The sequence below is a fragment of the Cheilinus undulatus genome, linkage group 8 (genome assembly GCF_018320785.1).
Source record: "Cheilinus undulatus linkage group 8, ASM1832078v1, whole genome shotgun sequence".
NCBI lineage: Eukaryota > Metazoa > Chordata > Actinopteri > Labriformes > Labridae > Cheilinus > Cheilinus undulatus.
Genome location: NC_054872.1, coordinates 26,920,540 through 26,943,894, shown reverse-complemented (window position 1 = coordinate 26,943,894; position 23,355 = coordinate 26,920,540). Strand labels below are relative to the sequence as shown.

At 40.1% G+C, this 23,355-nt stretch overlaps 1 protein-coding gene across 1 annotated transcript in view; it reads right to left on the bottom strand.

Moving 5' to 3' along the window:
• si:dkey-246i14.3 (ephrin A4) overlaps positions 1-23,124 on the bottom strand; it is a 66,837-nt gene extending 43,713 nt beyond the window's left edge. The window contains exon 1 of the mRNA XM_041792497.1: positions 22,550-23,124. Within this exon, the coding sequence (XP_041648431.1) occupies positions 22,550-22,674 (125 nt within the window). The 5' untranslated portion in view covers positions 22,675-23,124. The remainder of the gene's footprint in view (positions 1-22,549) is intronic.
• Positions 23,125-23,355: the final 231 nt, after the last annotated feature.

Sequence of the window (23,355 nt, the reverse complement as noted above, 5' to 3'; positions counted from 1 at the left end):
TGGATGCCCCTGAGTTTCTTGGAAAATGCAAGTTGAGTTCCACAACACTGATGAAGGGTTCAGACACAATAAGAGCAAAAGAGGAGGGAGGGAGGGAGCGGTGGATTTAGGAGCAAAGAGGAAGGAAGGAAGTGATGAGGGTCAAGAGTAGCAGTGCAGACGGCAGTCTCACACAGGGCTAACAACAGGCCGACACTGGAACGGGATTAACTGATTAATTTAGGATTAAAGATGACTGGCTGCTACTTTAAGTAATGAACCAGTGTGACCTAAAATTACAAGATAAACACGCACAAGTGCAGTGTTTGCTCCTCATAGTGACATAAATTCCACTGTAATTCAGCTACCAAGAGGCAGCTTGTTTAGATTTACCTTTGGTGAGCAACACTGTTGTTCTGTTTTCAAAGAAAAATCCATCAGGGAAGCTCCTTTAATGTGAAAAAATGCAGCGAGTAAGGGATTTTTCAGACTTTCATGACTAGGCGTTTGTCACCAGCTGTATTTTCAAGGAGCACGCACAGATTAATTCCACAATCATAAACACGGAGCGTCTGCCGCACTGTTTTGAGAAGCACACAGCGTACAAGAAGTCCATTTCCAGCTGAATAAGAGAGCAATGAGATTCATGAGTTCTGCCGCTACAAGGCCACAGCTATGGAGATTTGGGACGAGGCTATTTCCCCCCTCCTTTCATTCAGCACAAAAACACCAGCAGCACTCAGGATGCTCTCTGACTGTGAATTACAAGCATCTGATCATTTCTGATGAATATAACAAAACACACTTTTGGACAGTGACAGAGAGCAATTCATTAAAAAATGACAGTTCAAATAAGAAATGTGCAGTTTGTAACTTTTAAATTGAATGACAAAGACACAATTTAATCAGTTTAACCTCCAGGGAGAGTGGGTGTATTGTTTGTACAGTATTATCTCCCTGCTTTGCATACTAACTAGTCAGCATGTCAGCCTAGCTGGTGCTACAAGCTATCATAGCATCCTATAAAAGCAAAAAAAATATGCAAAACACTGCAATTTATACAATAAAAGAGGGTGAACAGATAGCAATCATCTTCCAGCATAAGTGCAGTTTGATCTAAAGCAAGCAAATGCCCACATTCCTCAAGCCTCTACGTAACAGGTCTGATTGAAACAAAATGTAACAGTACTAAAAAGAACAAGGAAGCAGCGAGAAAAAACAGCAGAGTATCAGGAGACAGGGATCAAGCTGCGCATTACTGCACAGACGGAAATCATGTGATGTTGGTTATTGCAACAAAAATAACACATCCAAATATGCTGGCATGTACGCAAAACACACATACCATATGCATATCTCATCATCTTACGGTAAGTCTCAGAAATCAGAGCACAGGCATGTTTGAAGACACATACCACACCAAATTCCACTCATGTTTGGCTTTTTTTAAAGGTAAGACGCTGTACTGAAGGGTTTCAACACTCATAATCCATATTGCGAGCTACAACCATGACACAAACATTCACACTTACACAATCACACGTAGAGATACCAAATCCAAAGCTTATCATCCTAGTGTAGGTTTTCATATTCTTAACATAGGCAGGTTTGACTAGAACACTACACAAAATTCAGCTCTTATTTTGATATTTTGTATTCAAGTGAGGATCTTCTGTTATTTTTGGACATGTAAAACCATATGCATAATTCATGTACAATCTTTTTCACTGGGGACCACGTACTGAAAAATACAAGAATAACTGTGACACTTCGATTAACATCACCCTTAGTGTTAAAGAAGTTAGTAAACATATCCAGTGTAGGCTAAGACAATGCTACCCAACCTGCTTGTATTAGGAAATGCTAAGCCCCCTCAAGGACCCACACAGAAAAAAATAACGTACATTTTAACAGCTTCCCTTAAAATAATTCCAACAGAAGAGACCTCAAGTTTAGCGGTGGAGGACCCACTACTGGCATACAGCGGTAAATCATCCACGAAAGAGTGAAAAGCAATTCCAAATGAGTGCAAAACTTGACCCAAAGTTGCCAAATAAAGTGAAAACAACAAAGGGTCCAGTACAAACCCCTGTGGCACCCCATGCTTAACAGCACAGGAGTTAGAGAACATGCTTCTGTATAATATACTGTATGATCTCTCCAACAGGTACATTTCAAGCAATGGTGCACCTGGTTTGAGATGCTGAAATAATCATAACCACTGTATTAAAAGCAGAGCTGAGATCTTACAATACACTTGTTATTGCCAAATGTATAAATGGTCTATTATGTTTCAAACAATAATTGAACAAAAAATATATATATGCAAATCTATTTCTGACAACCTCAGATGCAGCCCTTCATCTTCCCTGAAATCTTTGGGAACCAAAGGGCTAATATATGATTGGTGATTGAATATGATTAAAGAAATGAAGCCTGCATCAAGGCTTTCCATAATGGCTTGACAAAGCAAACAATCATTGTTAAGGAATTTTGGGGTCCCAATCAGATTTCAGGGGGCCCTGGTTGGATCCACCCACTGATCCATCTTGGCCAGGTGGAGAACAATGTTTCACGTTGTAATACATAAAAAAGAGCAAACTCAATATGCATTTTAGGGGAGTTGTTGCTTGATGATGATTGGTAGATTAGGTAGGAAGCCGTGTAAAAGAGCACCATTCATACTGCTATTTGCCACCATAATCCATTTTTCATTGTTCATCTATTGAATCCTTAGTGTTAAAACATTTCTGTTGATTTTTACCCCCAAAGTTTGATTCAAACTTTCCAGTTAAATGGCCTTCAGTGTTGAGTGTTGATGCCCTCAGTGTTAGCCCCACACTCTGTAGAGAATCAATTTATCTAAGCTCCACCCACAGCCGTTTCAAATCTGGGAGAAGGGTATTTCTCATCATGCCCTTGGGCAGTCTTACATAACACTTCTTTAGTGTTAAAGAAAGTGTGTTAAACACTTTAAGTATTAACTCTGAAAGAGTTCATTTGAGTATGTTGGGTTATTTTTCTGTGTACAGTTAAATTTGCTACAGGTGTTCACTGCAAGGGTGCAATTTCTATAAAATATGAAATGTGCATTGCACTGTGCTAATAATTAAAATAGTAAATACTTACAATTTACACCAGAGGCAGAAAAAAATTAACAAAATTTTGTGTTAAAAGCACACTTTGACATGTAAAAAACATGACTGTGTTTGAATTTAACATGAAGAGAGTTAAGATAAAACTTTTAAAAGTATACATTTAACTGAAAACCTTTCAGAATCATATAAACTCTGTTGATTTAACACTATGGGAGTTGAATTAACACTGCCGATTTTATTTTTATATCATTTTACTTATAAACAATACAAAAGCTTTACTTCAGTTTGAAAATGTTATCAGATTTAACGAATTGTATTTCTTTTTCTTCAAGCATAAGCTTCAGGGTCTGATGCAGGCCATATATCACTTTTTTTTTGAATTTTGCAGCAGTCCAATTCAGAATGGACTGGCCCTGAAATAGTTTTCTTAAGCATACAAAATCAAAAATGTACACACACCTAAGCATATTTCATCATATTGTAGGCCTCAAAAACAAGCACACAAGCATGTTTCAATGAGTGTTCGATGTCAAATATCACTCATAGTTTATCCATTACAAAAGATAACAAACACAAAAACAAAACACACAAACACACATTACAAATTATATACATAACAGTATCTTGTTTTACTGTCGGCCTCAGAAATCTGAGCCCAGACATGTTAGAATAAGCTTTATATCCTAATCCATTCATTTCCCCCATTTTAATCCAGGTAGAAATATTCTGTTTATTTCATAAAATACATAACCAAATATAGTGTGCATGTTTAACACACACCCACAGACCAGAAAGAAGTGTCTGCCAGATATAAATGGGGTGTGATTCCTATTGGGGCTCTCCCCTGAGTCCAAGCAGCCGTGTGTGGGTGTGTGTGCAGGCTGGGCAGTGGTTCCACCATCAGCGTTCGTGTGTATCTCAGCCACACCTGTACAGCATCACACAATGAGAGTGTGTACAGTGGGAGGGGCAGAAAGAGAGAGAGGAGGGGGGGATTACCCCTCACGCCTGCTCGTGACAGTGATAGTAATACCTGCTGACATCCTTTCTTCCCTCTCTCCCTCTCTCACCTCATCCCTCCATCCCTCGGGGCCTTCCTGGGCTGTTTTGGGAGTTGAAATCTGTTGACTCTTTCCCAACCACCATCCACTCCTTCTTAACACATTCTCCATCCCTAGCTCCCTCCACTGCAGGTCTAATGTTTTTACAATCTCTGGGGGGCTGACAGGAAAAAGGAAAGCTCAGAGGGAGAGTGTGTATTCATACGTGCTGTGTGTGCGTGTGTGTGTGGTATGCCAGCCTAGAGAGAAACAGAGATGAGGAGCGTGTGTGTTTCACTTCATCAGGGGGCTGGAAAGTAGGCTGTGCTTTCATACTTCTGGGAGGCAATGCCAAAATAATATTAGTTTATGTTCCACAGCGGAAAAGTCTCCCAAAATCATACAGCAGACGCAAAATCTCAACGCAACATCTGTGATGTGATCCAGCTCATCTGGAAATCACTAAGCACATAATTAAAGCTGGGATTTCAGAAATATTTATGATGAAAAATTTAACTCGAAGCTATATGTTTTATAATAAAAGAAGGTTAGTCTCAGATGCATTATCATTTAGTAAAAAGTACCATAATTAAAAGGTATATAACTCCTAAAATCACATTAATTATACAGTATTGAGTAGATGAAGGGTTAACGGTGAAAATTTGTGAGACTTGCACAGGTTTTTGATACTATGTGGTTTAAAATGATTCAATCTCTGTTGGTTTGATGACTTATAGTACCAAAAAGTGCCAGAGCTTAAAAAATGTGACTATTTCACGAGACACTTGAGGAGAAGAGGAATGCATGCATCAACAATCATAAACAGCTGCTCCACATTGTCTAGTTGTACAAAAACTTTGGCTCATGGAAACACTGCCAATGTTTTTGCACAATTTAGACAAACGTGTGCTGGAGTTTACCTGCATTTTCATGACTGAAGACAAGAAACTGGTCAATTTGGCCATCATATTGCTGTTGTATTAAAATGGGTATCAAGATAGTTGAATTTCACTTTAAAATTTGGTTTCTGGTATGACTGAAAAACTCCACGATACAAAAATTTGACATAAAAACTGGGCAGGTTAGTTCACCCAATTTTAAATGTCCAACATGAGACATTGCCGGTTAATTCTGGTAATTAAATTATGGATCGCGATCTAGCTAAGTTAGTTAATTATGAGGTTTTGATTTTTGCAGTGTGACCTCTGCTTCAACCAATTTGGGGCCCTTTTCATTCCCTTTGAGTCCAGGCCTGTAATTTAATTAGAATGATTTCAATTAAAGATCAGCGTATTTTATCCATATTATGCATGGCAACTCAAGATAATGTAACTGAGGAAGGCCTACTGTACCTCATGTACTTTAACAATATAATCCAGAACAATCCACCACCAACCCCTTAATAAGAACCCTTAACTAAAATATCTGTCAAATGTTTTCAACAGTCAGTTTTATTTAATGGCAAGTTTGGACCCCCGACGGCACATAACATATGATAGGACACAGAGACAGAACAAATAAAATGTCTTGAAGAACACCTTATGGACTTTTTAACACTTTTGTGCCAGGTATGTAATATATTTGTGACCCCTGAGAATGGCTCAGTGAAACACTTTTTTGGCCTGAACCCACTTGTTGAAAACCACCTATTTTAAGCACTTGTCTAGTTTTTTTTTTTTTTTTTTTTTTCAAATAAAGTAAAAACTTCAGTCATGTTCATTGAGTTCTTGGTTGCAATTTTACAGTCATTTAGCAGATGCTTTTATCCAAAGTGAGTGGTGTTCCTGGCATTAAGGACCTTGTCCAAAGGCCCACACTGGATACTGATTGTGTTCTGACTGGGATTTGGACCCCCAATCTCCTACAACATAGTCAGCAATGTAAGCCACTGAGCTATCCAGCGGCAAGATCAAACTTAGCTGCTCAGGCTAATGCTTGGAGGTTGACATACTTCATATAACACTTACACTGACAACTATGTAAGCAACTGAGGTTAGCATGTAATCAGATTTTTAAAATTCAATATGTAACTAAAAATCAAACAATACCCATGCCTGTTTGAAACCACGGCAATGAAAATAGTACACAGTAAACCCTTAAGTCCAAAATAATATAACAGATCAAGTTGTTGTTCATCGGGTTTACACAACAACAACAAAAAAAAACTGAATGTTCTTCATATTTTGAGTTTCTGTGATTTATTTTTAATTGTAAGTAACTGTAATTTATCATTTTTGAAAAAAAATATTAAATATAAATATTCTAAACCCTTTGCAGAGGTGAGCTTTACCAATTCTATGAGCCTTATAATCCCAAAAAAATGGAACAATTAAGGAGTCAAGTTTCTTAAAAAACTTTTTAAGTAGATCTATTGGGATATTTTGAAACAGATAAAGAATTTGAGTAAGAAAAAACATTTTGATTGCATCACTTCCAAGAAAAAAGAAATTTGTTCTTCAATGAACTTAATGAACTCTGGTTATTTCAGCAGTTGTGGGTCCAGTCTCCATGTACTTTCAGGTTTAGTGAAATCATCTAAATTTAAAAACAGAGAGAGAGGAGCATGGTCCGAGACAACAATATCATGATACTTGACATTAAGGATGTGGGGCAGTGATTTTACATCCACCGGAAAATAGTCAATGCGTGTGTATGCATTGTGAACATTTGAATGGAAGCAGTAAGCTCTCACTTGGATTAAAAATTCTCCAGGTATCATCCAAATTTGAACTCTTCAAGTACACCTTCATGAAAATGGCAGAGTTTGAAATTGCTGCTCTGCGGGAAGACAAGCGTATCAGATAGGGATCCATAAGAAAAATTCAGATCTCCTCCAATTACTAAATTTGTCTGTGAAATGTCAGGAATCTTGGCTAGAACATGTTTATAAACTACAGGTTAGTCTATATTTGGCCCATATATATTAACCAATGTCATAGGAAAAGAGTACAGCTCCCCTACTAATATGAAATATCTGCCCTCCTTGTCTGCTATGGTAGTTTTATGGGTAAAAGCTGTACCTTTTCTGAACAATACAGCAACTCCTCTTGATCTAACTGTGCAGGTAGTATGGTATGTTTGACCAATCCATCTACATCTCAGTTTAGCATATTCCTTTTTATTCAGGTTTCCAGAAGGAAAATTATATCAGCAGCCAACGTTTTCAGGTGCGCTAATATTTTCCCCCTTTTTGACGGGTTATTGAGACCTTTAACATTCCATGTAATCCAGGTAGGTTGTCTCCCCTTCTTCATTTGTGTTAAATTATCCTGCGTGATTTAAAGTAAAATATGAGATGGTATCCCCATAAGAGTGAGCACAACATACCCATACCCTCCCACAATGTCTTGCCTATACTAAGGAAAATCCTGTAAAGTAAGGCGCGACCCCGCTAAGGAAGCTAAAGAATGAACGAAAGAAAACACTGCATAAAAAAAAAACACATTTTAACTTCCCTTATCAAAAACTTCTGAATAGAAAAAAAAATAGCTCTGCAGAAAATATAACTTGAGCACCAAATTTAGCATACTTTGCCAACACAAAGGACCTACAGTTTAGAAGGAACGTGGCCTGGATATGCAATAACAAGGTCTTGAACAAAACTTGGTTGTCCTTATGACATGTTATAAGTTTTCTCACCCCAGTAACTGTAGGAGGGTTAAATATATGCATAAATGTGTAAATACTTTCTCTGTGCCATTAAAAGTCACTCTCAATCTTGCTGGGTAATGCATCCCAGCAACTCTCTGGCTTTGTTGAATGCTGCTCAGCGGTTTGAGAATTCTGGAGCAAAGTCAGGGAAGATCCGGATCCTCAGCCCCTTGTAGAAGAGAGCCTTCAGGGTTGTGGCTTTCCGAAGGATTGTTGTCAAGTCACGGAAATAGTGCAGCCACACAATGAGCAGGCAAGGAGGCTCTGTATCATCAGGACGCCGACAAAGGGTTTGATGCGAGTGGTCAACAAGAGGTGCATCAGACAGCACGTCTTTTAGCAGGTGTTAGACGAAGGTGTTAATATCCTCACCTCTCTCAGACCCTTCTTTTAACATGATGATCCGCACATTCTGTCTTCTAGCCCGTCCCTCAAGAGCCATACACTTGTCAGTTAGCTGGTTCATTTCTGAGCTTAGGTATTTTATGTCCAACTGCAATTTGGAAACTGCGTCCGATGAACGGCTGGTGTCTAGCTCCAGCTCCACATACTGCTTACTGGATGTTTGCAAGGCTAGGATAGCACTCTGTTCCTGTGTCTTGAGACCAGATAACTCTCCCCTTATCGTGTTAGACACCTCTTCAATCTGGGTGTCAATTGTTTTGCAAATTTCCACCTTCGTAGCTTGAAGGTCGTAGTGATTTAACTGCTTGCAGTATAGTAGCATCCGTCGAACCTCGAACAAACGCAGGCGAGACCGGGGCAGTAGGGCCTATCGCACTCGGTGTAATATTCTTGGTGGACTGCATCCTCAGGCTTGCCTTCGTCCTGTCTGGCAACTTGAATATTAATTCCAGGTGGTTCTTTGTCTTTTATTTCTAAAAGTCGCTTAATTTAGGTGTCTAAAAACATAAACTTGGTGCAAAAAACTCTAAGAAAAGCAGGAGAATGGCTCACTAGCGCCAATGGTTTGAATACATACATTTCTTCTGCATCCAAGACGTCCTACTACTACTACTATTGTAGGTCTCACACGGAAATCCAAACTACGAAAGACTATCACACACTTCATAAACTATTTGAATTAGTGGTTCTTAGCTGGTGGGTTGGGACCCAAAGTGGGTCACAGAGTTGTTTTCAGTTGGTCGTGAATGTGTGATAGTAGTAAAAGTCTATAAAAAACTGAAGTGCCAAATGGCCACACATTTATAAATTTTTTATTATTGCATTTCACCATAATAATGGGTAAATACTAAGGCCGAAAAGATTAATCGAATTAATCTCGATTAATGAAGGGCCACAACCAGTGCGCTAAAATCATGATTTATCACATGCTTTATCATTACTTTCAGTGCACTTTGGTTAATCCAAATCAGCATCTCCCTGATCTAGAATAAGTCCACCACTGCTCCTTAATGTCCCTTTTCACTTAAAAAAAATCAGACAGCTCAGTGGACAAGTCAGAAGTCATCTGCACCTCATGAAATCAAACATTCACCTTTTTGCTTTCCCCTTAATTCCTTTTTAATCCATGACAGGTTTCTTATTCTGTGGCAAAATTAATGGCAAAATCTTCAATCTAACTATAAAAGTAGGTTTGGATCCAAAAGGAAGCCAGTTAAAGCAAAATGACAGAAACAGGTCTGAATGCAAAACAGTGGAATTTTAAGATGCAATATAAAGTGTGCGATCAACCACGATTAACTCAATTCTGAGCAATTAAAAATTGAAATCTTTTGACAGCTCTTGTAAATTCCAGTGTTTTCTGATTATTTAAACTTTTTTTTTTTCTTGGGAAAACAAAGCTGCTTTTCCCATTTTTATTGAGTAATTCCTCAAATTCTGTGTAAAATAGTCAAAAATTGTATGTTTTCACAGGAAAATGGGGTTTAACATGCCTATTTTGTCTTGTTTCTTTTTCTATCATATGTTTTGTTCTGTCTAAGGTTCAAACTTGAACATTTTTCAATAAATAAATATGAATGTAGTTAATTTTTAGACATTTGGGTCATGATTGGTGGATCCTGTGCCTGAGATCTACTGCTCTAAAGTCTTCCTTACATAAAAATTGAGCTACATCTGTCTTTGCAGCAGCATTTTCACTGTTAAACTTCATCTGTGACATCACAAAGACATTAAAAAGCACTCTGAGAGCGAGCGTCCGTAAACGTCTTTGAAGGCCTGAGCTAAGATGGCAAACATGTCTCAGTGTCCTCCTGACAGCCAGGGTCTTGTATGGTACAATAATCCAGGTTTCTGCTACAGCCTTCTGCTCCAGCTGGGTCAATACTAATTCAATTTCTGTCTCCGGGAATTCCCAGGTTGCCTCTTGGCAGGATTTCTGAGCTGAGTGGAAGAGTATTGTGAGGGGGTTATATGTACTTGAGAGTGTGTGTCTGCCTGTTTTTGTGTGCATGTGTGTGTTTGTGTGAAATACTCCTTGCTAAACAACGGGCAGATTGTGTTGTTTTGATCAGGCTTAAATCGACAGTGTTTCCCACAATTTGGAGTTTACATATTCTCACGCCACAATTTAATTGCTGTTTTCTATCTTGGAGTAATACACAGTCGGCCTGACACGTCCAACAATGCCAGCTCATTGTGTGCCCTGAATGGATGAATGAAAGAGCTTCCGCTCTGAGCCCTTAACCACCATAACCACCCTCTTCACACACATACCACACAGCGGCCATTTTGTGCCAAAGCCAGACCGAGCTGTGCCAACCGAGCGGCGGACGACACGACATTGAACCTCATTTCATTCCACAGCTGTTCCACCTCACTCTGAGACATTCATACAATACAACTTATTACAGCTTAATGCAGCCTAATATTGATGTATGTGTGTACACAGAGCAACAAGGAGGGAGAGAAATTGGGAAAGGGACGGGTCCATATGCAGTCTAGCGATAATGCGAGAAGCCGATGATAATATCTGGGTGTTAAATTGGTATCGATTGACTAAATATCCTGACCAGGAGGAGAGAGCGGCCGTCCTTTCATGCTTGTACACCGTGTCTGCTCCGAGCAGCACTGTGACTATCTGATCCATTTTAATACAGACATCCTGACTGCTGCTAGGCCTCTAACCAAACCTCATTATCAGCACAGAGTCACCCTGTGTTTGTGCATCTCTGCTCCTAATTCAACTGTGAATATGTCTGCTGGTGTGCTACTTTCATGTTGGTTTTATCTGTGCTTTTATTACAAAATGAAGATGACCAGATTCATGAAGAAATACCCAAAAAAGGAGGCAGCAACTCATATCTAAGGATGGTGATATATCATCATAAATCCTCAGATACATGGATGCTACTGCAGGGGCCAAATATCAATGTTTTCATTTAAAAAACTAGCACCCGTAGCAGATTCCCCTGTCAGTTTGACTCACCAGGTCACTGCTTTGTGACTCCTGAAGGGGCGCTTATGACATGAAGTCGGGCAGCGTGAGCAGGAGTTAATTAGTCAAGAAGAAGACAGCTAGATAAAAGAAGAAGCATCAGACAACAGTGTCAGACACTGGTTAAAAGAAATAAAAGGATTTGGGACGCACTGGTACCATCCTTTTCACACCAAAATCAAGTACTTGTGTTAATACTAAGTCCAGATGCTGTTCAACTTCTTACATGTCATCACATGTTCCTCATTTTCAGACAGTAACAAGTAAAAATTTTTAATATAACTTCAAATTGTCAACACAGCTTATTGATAAATTGCTTATTCATCAATTATGCGGCTTCTCTCATGGGCACCGCCAGAAATCACGTTACCCATTTGAAAACATCACAGAGTTCTCATCACCATGAAAATACAAGGAGGATTTTTGAAATACAGATGCTTTAAATGTTGCTTTTGTTTAATTTTTCCTTGTCCCAACTTTTCTTCGACTTACAACCCCCTGCCTTGATTGTCTTTCTGCATCTCCAGTCATGTGTTTAAGTTTTAGGCATGTAGGGTGCCAAGGATCCATCACAGGGGCCTATATGCCACAACCAGGGGCTTGAGAGAGAGAAGGGGGGAGGCTCAAGCTCTACAGTCAAGGTCAAGTTCAACAGCATTATCCAGACCTTTTCACCCCTGTTGATGCGCCCAGAAACCAGTGGGCCACATTATGGTACCCTCAGGCAGCATACTCGCCACATCTACATCTTACTGCAGCCTTAATTTTTGGGCCAAACATGGCTAAAAGCTCTGCACAGTTCTTTAACTCCTCTCTCTTTCTGCATCTTCCTCTGTCCTGCAACAACCCAAACAGCTTCAGCAGATGACAATTCAGCATGAGTCTGGTTCTGCTCAGGGTTTCTGCCTGTTTAAAGAGTTATTTCTTCGCTCATCTTCATAAAAAATATAATAAAAAGTACAGTCTAGACCTACACTCTTTGTAAAGTCTCTTGAGATAACATTAGTTATGAATAAGCACTATACAAACGAGGATTGGTTCACTGATTAGCTTCAACTCCTTTGGGTCATTTAATATTCTTTAAAAAAAAAATTAGATGATATTTCTTTGAATCATTTACCAAGACAGCTGTTATTCACCCACTGACATGAACACACTTTTTTTTCTCTTAAAAATATCAATTCAGGCACTGTTTAGAAATACTGTTTTAGCACAGGTATTAAAAAAATGATACCCAATCTTAACTGTTGTTGTAGGCTACTTATTATATAGGATTTGGCACATTTTTCATGGGCGCAACCCACATACTCAGCTCTGCTGCTCATCCCACAAATGCATGTTCCTTACAAATATGGGACCATTTAAAAGAGTGATAAACAGGTTTTCCAACGGTATAAAATTTGTTGCCAAGAAGCATTGTTACAACAAAGAAATAATGTACCAAACACAAATTTCCTTACTTTTTGTTTTATGTTTATTACATCATATAACATATCCTCTTACAATGTAGTCATCATAATTTTGCACCAAGAGTAAATTTTGACACGCATCTTTGTATGATTTAGACACGCATCTTTTTGTCTTTGTTAAACTTAATAAAGGTGTTTGAATTACTAAACAACCTCAACTATTGATTGTGATTATAAAGCAGTGGTAATCAAAGCAAAAACATCTACAACTAGAAAAGCACTCAGAGAGCGCAGACCTCCGCCTTTAGCCCTATCCCAATAGTGCAGAATCCTTCACAAAATTCCTGGATCCAGACGGTGATCCGGATCTAATCAGTTCTTCTTTATGCCATTTGTGACATTTCCTGAATATTTCATCAAAATCCGTCCATAATTTTTTAAGTCATGTTGCTAACAAACAACCTAACAAACAACCTAACAAACCCTGCCCATCACATAACCTCCTTGGCAGAGGTAATAACTTTTTTGTGCATTGGGGATGCAGAAAACTCACGGATGCTTTGGCCTTTTGCTTGGTTATCTTGATGCAGACTGGCCCTTGTAATAAAGCAACTAGGGTGCCACTGTGTTACATAATGACTAACCATGTGTTTCCCATCAGTACTTAATCTGTAAAAATTCTTTGGAAATCCTCCTCAGTGCAAAAAAGTGGTCATTCTGTTTTGTATATGGCAGTGGTTCTCAACTGGTGGGTCTGAACTTGGGATGGGTACTGAATTCGGCACTTTGATAGGCACTGACTGAATTCTGTCAGTATTCTCGAGTACCGATTCACGTAAAATCAAACAGTACCATGTTTCAGTACCTAAACGCATCCTTGTGACTGCAAGAGAGTGGAAGAGTAGTCAATTTTCCATGCTGGACGCGAACGCAGCGTTGCACGCGCGTGAGAAATGACGTCGGCAGCAGTTTACTGAGTCAACAAAACAAGCATCGCTGATAGGAAGCGGTCTAAGGTAGCGCTCCACTTTTCAAAATACAATGCAATTACGCTGCAATATTTGTGACATGAAGTTCAAGGTTTACCACTGCAAAACTTCTCTTCTGAGGAAGCAGTGTGATGATTGATGATTCAGATCGGCTCCCGCTGTTTCCTGCTCATTCACCTCGCTCACTCTCTCGTACTGAATCCTCACTTTAAACACCATGATTTGCCCATTCATCATGTGGATATCAACCATGGAAATATACTAGATAAAGGCATATGTTTGTTCACTCAGTCACCTAACAGACACTGGACTAAGGCACAGTACAGATTGCCTAGTGTGACTGTTTCCTAAAAGTTGCTCTCCGTTTCTCCAACTTAGTGCAGCTGGTGCCGTATGAAGTGCTCTGTCAGGGTGGATTCAGAGTTATTTTGAAGGAGTGACAGAGCCACAGGCTCATCCTCACTGCTTATTTTCATCGCAGAATGAAACAATTTGCCACTTTGTTAACTTTTTTCAGTAAATACAAATAGAACGCAATGTAACCCTGTGTGTGACGTTTATGCTTCTGCGTGGACAGGTGCATGATTGATTGATGAGTGAGGAGCGGACTCTTCTCTTACCAGGGAAAGATGACGTGTTAGTTTTATTGGAAAAAGAACTGCATGAGGAAAGAAGACGTGCAGTACATGTAGTTCATGGTAGAGGAAGTAGTTTGTTTGCTTTCATTTGTAATACTTCAACTGGTAAATTTTTATACATTTATCTATTTATTTAGTTATTTTGACTCCATACTCTATTGTTCATTTGTTTTACACTTATTCTCCCTCCATGGACCCCAACACACATTTTTCCAAGAGGAGAAATTAGAGGAATAGGAGGTAGTGGGCTGGGTTTTAATTTGTGCAATATAGAAAAAAAAACACTGGGTAGTTATAGTAGTTGGAGTAATTTTTTAAACACAATTGTAATGTTACATTACAAATGGTGTACAATGTTGTTTTGATATATTTGATTTTTGATAGCATTTTGATATTGAAAATTCAGAAGTTTTGACATATAACATTTATTATTGCATATTATTCACACTCAAAAGCACCAAAAATGGGTACCGTTGTGTGCTGGTAACGGTTCAAATGAGAAAGGTACCCATCCCAAGTCGGAACCCAAAAGTGGGTCATATTTTTAAAGTTTGGTTGTGTTTTCTAATAAGGAGGAGGTGGTGGTGGGTCCTTAATGCTTGTACAGTTGAGAACCACTGGTAAATAGTACAGTATTGCATCATGAGTTACTCTTGTCGTACAGCAGTACAAGCATCTTGGCACAATCATTGATAATTTCTTAACCTCTGATGCCAACTCAGACGCAGTCAGTGTGAAGGCTCACCAACGATGTACTTTATCGTAAATTAAGAAGTTTTAATATTTCTAATGTATATGTTTTATTTAGTCCATTCAAACTTTCTATACTGATACGTAGAATAAGACGGTATAAGCGTTAATTAATTCAAGCCTCTATTGGTCTTATGGATGTTTGCATGTTTGAGAGGCATCAGGCTGCAGACCTCTATGGTGGAGCATTTTGGGCTGGTCTGTTGCAGACCTCTTGGGGTGAACTCAACCATGGGGCAGGAAGTGACATACTAACCCTTGTTGTGATCTTCCTTAACATGTAGTGTGTTATTTATATCTTATCCCCCTTTCCCTAACCCTAACCTTTAGGGTTCAGTGCCTAACCCTAACCCTGTTTGGGGTTTCCTTAATTTGTGGTGTGTTAAATTAAAATTTAACCACCTCAGTAAATGTTCAATTCTTATTCAAAACATTCTACTGTTGTGAAAAATAGCCACTTACGGTAACCTCCGACAGTGAGCGGAAAATATTCGACATTCAGGTTCTGGCTTGGGTGATATACGTCACTGCCCCATGACTAAGGTCACATTATTGTAGAGGTCTGCAACAGATGAGCCCAAAACACCCCATCATAGAGACCTGTAGCAAGATCCGACATGTTTAGTAACCTGTGTATGTTGTGGATTTTGTGTACATATTGATTTATTTATTTTTTTATTTCCTTACCTTGCCTGTAGCTGAGTTTCCATTACCTTTAGAAATGTGCAAAAACTAAATAGCGCAATAAAAAAATGGTAATGGAAACACCTGAATTTCGAAAAACCTCTCAAATATCGCTAAAAAGTTTTTACACTCTTGTGAGGAGGCTTTTCAAATGTTTTGATAAAGAAATATATCGCAAAAGTGCAATGGAAACGCTTTTTCTGCATTTACAGGTCTCAGGACATGGCGTACTATGTCACATGACCAGTTAATTCCGAAACAACATGGCACAGTCCGTGGCTTTTGCCATACATACGGACTTTGCCTCAGAACTATCATCCGTTACCTTGGTCTTCTGTTCAAAATTGTCAAGGCAACCGCCGTAGATATAATTATAACCGTAGCAACACGCAACAGGTTTTGAGTGTCCAGTTTCCTTGCAGCGGATACTCGCAAGATGAGATTTTACGAGAATTACGAGGCTCATGCCCAAAATGCTCGTCAATGGAAACACATTCAAGGCGACATTGTACTTTGTCGAAATTTGAGTATATTGCTTTTATTTTGCAAAAAACTGTAATGGAAACCCAGCTAGTGAAACCCTGTAAAAAATCAAACTTGATTAATGTTAGGTGAACAAATTATTAAACTCATTATATTGAGTTTCTTAAACTATTTACGATATATACCAAATGAACATACAGATTTAAGTTGAGCCAACATTTTCTTGGGGCTCAACTTAAAAAGTTGCCACAACTACATTAGTTGAGACAGCTGATATCTATATTCTTAATAAAAACAAGTTCTGCCAACTTTACATTGTAAGCTATGAGCATGTTTTGTTTACTCAGTGGCAACATAAAGTACTAAGTTGGGCCTCTAAACTCAAAAAAATATGTGAAAATTGTTGAATGTAACCTAATAGTCATTTTACTAGGTACTCACTCTTCTTTTAACAAACCTTCATTTTGCAAAAGAAAGTGTTGCCCAACACTAAATCACAACCTGTCCTTTAAAAAGCCAACAATAAACCTTCTTCCCTCCAACACTTCAGTCACACCTAAAATCAGCTACCCGGTAGAAACAAAACAATGACCTATTTAGATGAGAGACTAGCACAGTGGTTGGTAAAAGTTCTCACAGCCGTTTCCACCGCTGACCGGAATTTAGTTTTTTCCCACTGAAAGCCACTTTTACTAGTAGTGGCTATGAGCAGAAGAGAACAAAAAAATAAAAATCCAGTAAAAAAACCTGAATCATACACCAGGTCGCAAATGAATCTAATCTTGAGTGTTGTGCATCCTGGTACATTTCTGGGTTTTGTTTTTCCAGAAGTGAAATTTATCACCCTGCCATCTTTTCCCAAGGAAACAAAGACTTCCTTTTTACGCAAAGCAGCAGGTCACTTCCACACACACACACACACACACCCACACACACACACACACACACACACCTAAACAGAGCTATTGTTCCAGTGAAGTGAACTTCAGCCGCCAACAATGTCCCCGAATGTCAATTCACCAGTGCGCAAATCAGTAAAATCACTGCTCGGCATTGTTTTCTGACAGTGATGAAGAAGCTCAAGTGTACACACGGTTAACTCATCCACAGTTTACCCTCTTGATAATACACTCAATAGCACAAACAAACAGACAAAGCACATTTACAGAGACAGATAAGGTACACAATCGGCAAACAAACACATCTCTGGATCTACACTGAAGATACACACTGAGCGCTGCAGCAGGAGTGAGGAGACAATAGGCGGTGACACAGAAAAGAGGGAGAGAAACTGACACAGTGATGACAGATGAGGAGAGAGAGAGAGAGAGAGAGAGAGAGAGAGAGAGAGAGAGATTGCTTTGTTAGCAGGACGGGGAATAAAGTTGTAATTACCTCACTGTGGGTTTGTTGATTATAGTTCAGCCAGGTTCTCCATGTTAATCATTTACCAGGGGAAGACAGAGATTAGTACAGAGACAGACACAGAGAGGAGAGATAGCAGACAGTGCGAGGAAAAATATTCCTTTGCATGCACACACACATAACAGAGGAGGAAGAGACACAGACACGCCGGCTGCCGGAGAAGAAATAATGAAAAGATATAAAAAAAAAATCAGTCTCGAGGCGTAATCATCTCCCTGACAAGTCACAATTACAAACACTGTCTGCTATCACCTTACTGTACGCGCCGTGTGTGCCTGCACACGTGAAGGTGTGGTGTGCAGAATGTGATTTACCTTGGTAAGGCAGATCATTCATGAGAGCACACAGAGGGAAATTATGCATAAACAGAGCAGAGATTACAGACTTATGAGGGCTGCTTCAATAAAGATACAGCCAAACCAATACAAATACCAATATAAACATTGTTTAAACACGCCTCACTGGTTTAGCTCAGCCTGAGCTTGCACCAGAAGGGGGGTGGGGTGGGGGGGTGCAGACTGAAAGAGAGGGGGTTTGTTCCACATGCAGTAAAGTGTGAGTCCAAACTTGTAGAGAGCGTACAAGGGAGGATACAGGTAAGAGAAATTGATTATAAAGCTCCTATTATGGTGCATCTCTCCATGTAAATTTGTAAATGTCTTATTAATGCCCAGCTAATCCAGCAGGAAAAATAAAAAAAAAAAAACAAGAGGAAGCAGGAGTCTAAAGTTTGATCCAGCTCCAGTGGAACTGTTGCAACAAGTCTGCCTGCTGCCATGTCGGATAAGAGAGAGGGAGAGCGGTATTAGAGGTGTGAGCCAAGAACAAGGGTAAGTCAGGGGACAGGGAAATGGAGGAGCTTATTTAAGGTGCAGCTTGAGGTGACATTTATTCTTGTTAGAGGCGTGTGAGCAGCCCTTATATGGACAGTAAAAGCCTCTTTCAAGTCATCTCTGGTAGAAAAGAGGGAGGTAATTCAATATGAAGTTTTGCAGCTCTGAGTAAACTTTGTGACACCTCCTGAGTGAATTTATGAGGATGAATGAAGCACAAGAAACAGACACTGTTGGATCAGCAAATACTGCTGGTCAACTTACTTGGTCCAACAGGTTTTAAAGCACACCACGGCACAGAAGAGGGGCTTAATACACCAATAAACTAGTCTGAGCTCGCCACTCAAGGGAGTACTGAGGTATACTGTCAGCACACTCAAGTTTAGAGCCCTCTGGTTATAATATTTTACTAACCTTTAACTGCTCCAGGAAGTAAAAAATAATTTCTCTTCTAATAAGGAGCTATCGCTCTGAGAGAAACGCTGCAATAAAAGCAGGAACGATCGTAAACGCTGTTCATAAAATCATAAAAGAGGGCAATCGAACCACTTGAGCCCCACAAAAGAGAAAGAGACCTGCGTATCTGATTCTGCCATGTTCAACGGTGACCCTGCAGTCAGTCTATCACTTTCATTTCAAAGCTCCATTTTTCAATCTGGAGGCTGCTAAATGTGTGCCAGTTAAAGTGTTTCACTGAGCCTTTTGTTACAGCCGTTATACGCCAGGCGAAAGAACAGAGCAACAAGGCCCTTCAGTCTCCACTTCACTGCCCCCGCTTCATTAAAACCATAAATCTAGATGTCGACGGAAAGGTGATGGCAGGAGAATGTCTTCAGTCTTAGTATTAAAGGGAGCAAGTTTTCTCAGCAGCTACAGTTACGTAATATACAAGTTAAACCTTTAGTTTGATGTCTGCATATGCAGCTAGATCATTTTTCTCTTTAGATTATATGAATAAAATTGCTCATACAACTATCTGGCTAAGCTTCAAGAAAGATTTGAAGTTTTAACCTAGACAATTTGATTTTTGAAGACACAACACCCGTAAAATTGTTTGTAAGAAACTGGCGTTAGCAAACTGATAGCTAACTGTCCCATATTTACAGAGCCAACATTGAAAAAGCAACATTTCTGATAATTTACCTGGCATCTCTGATGAAGTAGGCAATATAATTCCAAATATAGGTTAAACATTTGCCTGGTTTTACTCTACAACTCCTGAGGACAATGTCTGCCTTGCTGCTTAAAGTTTCACCGGTTGCTAGCTCCTTCACTCTGCTGTGTAATGTGCACCAGGTAGCTCACGCTTAACCTTTTCACAGCTATTTCATCGTTAATTTGGCAAATAAATGCAGCAAAACCTTTTTTTTTCTTTGCATGCAGCAAAACTTAAGGTTAACAGTTGTACTTGCGAGCATTTACCCCAAAACAATAGCACAATAATGCTAATCTGCTATAAAACAAAGAGGAATTGTAGCTGGATTATTCCCTGTGACTAGTTACATATAATGGCCATATAGTAGTCAGATTTTATGAATGATATGGCTCATACAATTATCTGGTTGTGCTTTGAGAAAGAAACACCAGTTTACATTTAACAGTCAAGTATCTACTAATTTCTTAAAACCATACAGTTTTAACAGAACAAATCAAATAAAATCAGCAGAATCAGTTCAGATATCTGCAAGTGATCTGACAAATTCAAGATGCTAAGTTTAAACCTACACAATTTGATTTTTGAAGACAAAATGCTCCTAAAATAGCTTGTAAGAAAGTGGCGTTAGCTTACTAGAGGCTCACTGTTAAATAGTTACAGAACTAACGTGGTATGAGCAACATTTCTTTTTTTTTTTTTTTTAGATTTATTTTTGGGCGTTTTTGTGCCTTTATTAGATAGAGGAGGACAGTGGATAGAGTTGAAAACGGGGTCAAGACTGGGGGAAAGACATGCGGTAGAGGGCCTCAGGCTGGATTCGAACCCTTGCCGCCTGCATACATGGGGAGCGCCTTTAGCCACTAGGCCACCTGCTCCCCAAATGAGCAACATTTCTGATCATTAAACTGGCATTTCTGAATAGGAAGTAGGGAATATAATTCAAAATCTAGGTCAAATATTTACCTGTTTTCATTCTACGACAACTCCTGAGGAAAATGTCAATTTCTCTAGCAGCTAAAAGCTTCACTAACTTCTTCCCTCTGCTGTGTAGCATGAACCAGGTAGCTAGTGCCAAGTTTATTAGCTATTTCATTGTAAATTTGGCAAGTACAAGCGGCAAAACTAAAGTGTAACAGTTTTACTTGCGAGCAGTTAAACCAAAACAATTATCACAACAAAGCTAATATGCTATGAGACAAAGGGGGGAGATGTAGCTGGATTAGTCTCTGACGCTAATTTCAGATAAAAGCCATATGATCCATTGTTTCCATAGTGAAACTTCAAGGAACAAGACCAGTGATTTTACAAGATACTGATGACTACAAAAAAAGCTAAATGTGGGATTTTTTTGCAATTTTGAGGGCCTTTTCCAAGCAGAGGTCAAATTCTTGGATCCTCTTGTGCAGCGTCAAGCCAACAAAAGCCTCCTTCTCTCCTCCCTTAGCTCCTCTTCCCTCACCAGGCAACGTTTACAGGCCTCAAGACAACCTGGCTGGCTGGCCGGCAGCTAATAGAAAATATGGTATGGGAAAATGACTGAAGCTCAACTAATCACTCCGCCAATATCCATCACTGGGCAGGAGGGAGCCGTGAGAGATAAAGGGATCGAGGAGGTGGGCGAGAGTGGAGGAAAAAAATGAAAAGAGAGCGGGATGTAACAAGGGAGGTAATGAAGAGTGAGGACAGGAGAGGAGGGAAGGAAAGAGAGTCCTAGCAGTAAACCCAGGGGACTGTGGATCGGGTGCAACATCACGGCTTCGCTGATAGCTTTGTGATTGGGTGGTGTTGCTGATGAGAGTGATTCTCTGCCACAGTGGGTTACCCTGTGCCGGGATGCTGATGGCATTGTGATTGTGTGGTGTTGCAGCCGACTGTGTGGCCCTGGCACAGGCTGTGACCATTCATCCCTAAATCTCTGGGGAACAAGAAGGTGCTTCCTAATCCTCACAGCGTTCCTCTACAGCATATTTCTGTTGGATCCCAATTACAGGACTGGGTTTTAGCCGCCTGGACACTGAGTCTAAACTTGGCTGACTCCAGTACAGGATGAATCCTGAAAACCTGACAAAGGAGTCCCAGGGGAAATTAACCATCCCAGGAGTCATATATCTACCACAATTTGTGCATCCACAAATGTAAAACATAAAAAATCTATGATTTAGGAAAAGTCTCTGCGGCCAACAGCTATTAAGTAAGAGGGTCATCCTTCATAAAGAGTGTTTGGGGAATCATAGTCTGGAGGACAGCGAGAGTCTCTAAATAAGCAGGTAGGGAATGGTAGATGTGTTATTTTGGGCAGTCGCCCTACTGGCCCTGCAGGTCCTTCACCTAAACCCTTCAATTAAACAGACTGGAACACCTGGATCAGCAGGTGAGCCTGACTCTGCCTTTCTAATGGCCCCTGTCAACCCATTACACGCATACACAAACATACACCTCCTATTACCCAACTACACATTAGGTTATATCTCGCAGCTCTTTAGCCTTTAATAAACACCTGAGCGCCCAGAATGCTATCTAGGACACTCCTCAGACATAAAACCCCCACTTCTGACCCCATATGATAACATCATCACCTGTAGACAGCTATAAGCCAGGGTTAGTCTGTGATAAAGATAACTACCTGAGGAATGAGGTGACATCAGGTCACTAAATGAATCACTGTATCCCTAAAGTTCAGGCTTTTTAATTCGACATTAAATCCCTGTCTGATAGCTGGAGGGTTAGTGCAGGTTTAAGTAATCATACCTGCCCTACACCCTTCTTCAGTTAAGTGCACGAGGACGTGATCTGCAGCATAGCAGGGATTCTTTAAAGCGACCGAAGCCTGACTCATTTAGAAGGAATTATTGTGCAATAGAAAGGTAGTGCAAGTTCAGACCAGCTACGTTTGTTCATGCAAAGTAGTGTGAAGAGAACACAATTTCTCTCTTCATATTAAACCTTTAATGAAAAGAGGAATAAGCCCAGAGAGAAAATGTTACCCTGCCCTGGACACATGGATCATTCCTCACCTTGTGTTTGTAGAATTCCAAAACACGACGTGTCTCTTCGCCACAGCAGCAGAGAAGATGTTACAAAATAGAATCGTGGCTTTCCATGCTGGCAGGTTCCCCGGGGTCCACATTAGGGAGCCCATCCTGACCACAGCAGGGCCCGAGGAGAGAGACGTCTGTGCGCGCGCGGCTGGGAGTGACGTGCAAATCAGGTGAGGAGAAGAGTAGCTCAGTCACGGGCAAACTTTTCCTCCTGGCAGACCCACTGGCACGTGGACAGAGTCAAACTTCAGCGCTAGCTGCTGCTGCAGAATCGCATCATGCCCAAAAAGTGATAAACTCGATGAAAAAGGGGTTAAATCACAGGTGGCAGAGAGGAAGGTGAGAACCTCCACAGTTGAAAGTTGTGGAGTGTTCATCCAGGGTGCGCATCATGAATGTGGATCTTTTTACTCAGAAAACAAAAAGGGTAAAAATAGTGCCCAAACTTGATGGTGGAGGTCACGGGTTTGACTGTAACCTACAGTTACGGGTCAGACTATCAATTGAAACTGCCAGCTGGTTTGGCAGCAACAGGCTGGGGAGTGAATCAAGGGCGGGTCGGCGGAGTAAGAGGGCGGTGCCCGGGAAACTTTGGGCCAATCGGCTGCCAAGGGTGTGGTGATACTGTAGTGAGAAGTTAAATGCTTGTGAGGTGCGCCGACTGGTGTGGGGAGGCAGTCTGTCACTGTTCCAGTTTTACAGGAGAGCTTGGGACCATCTGTTATCTCCTCTTAAAGCCCTGATAGGACTGATCTGGAGCTTATGTTTCAACTTTATGTCAT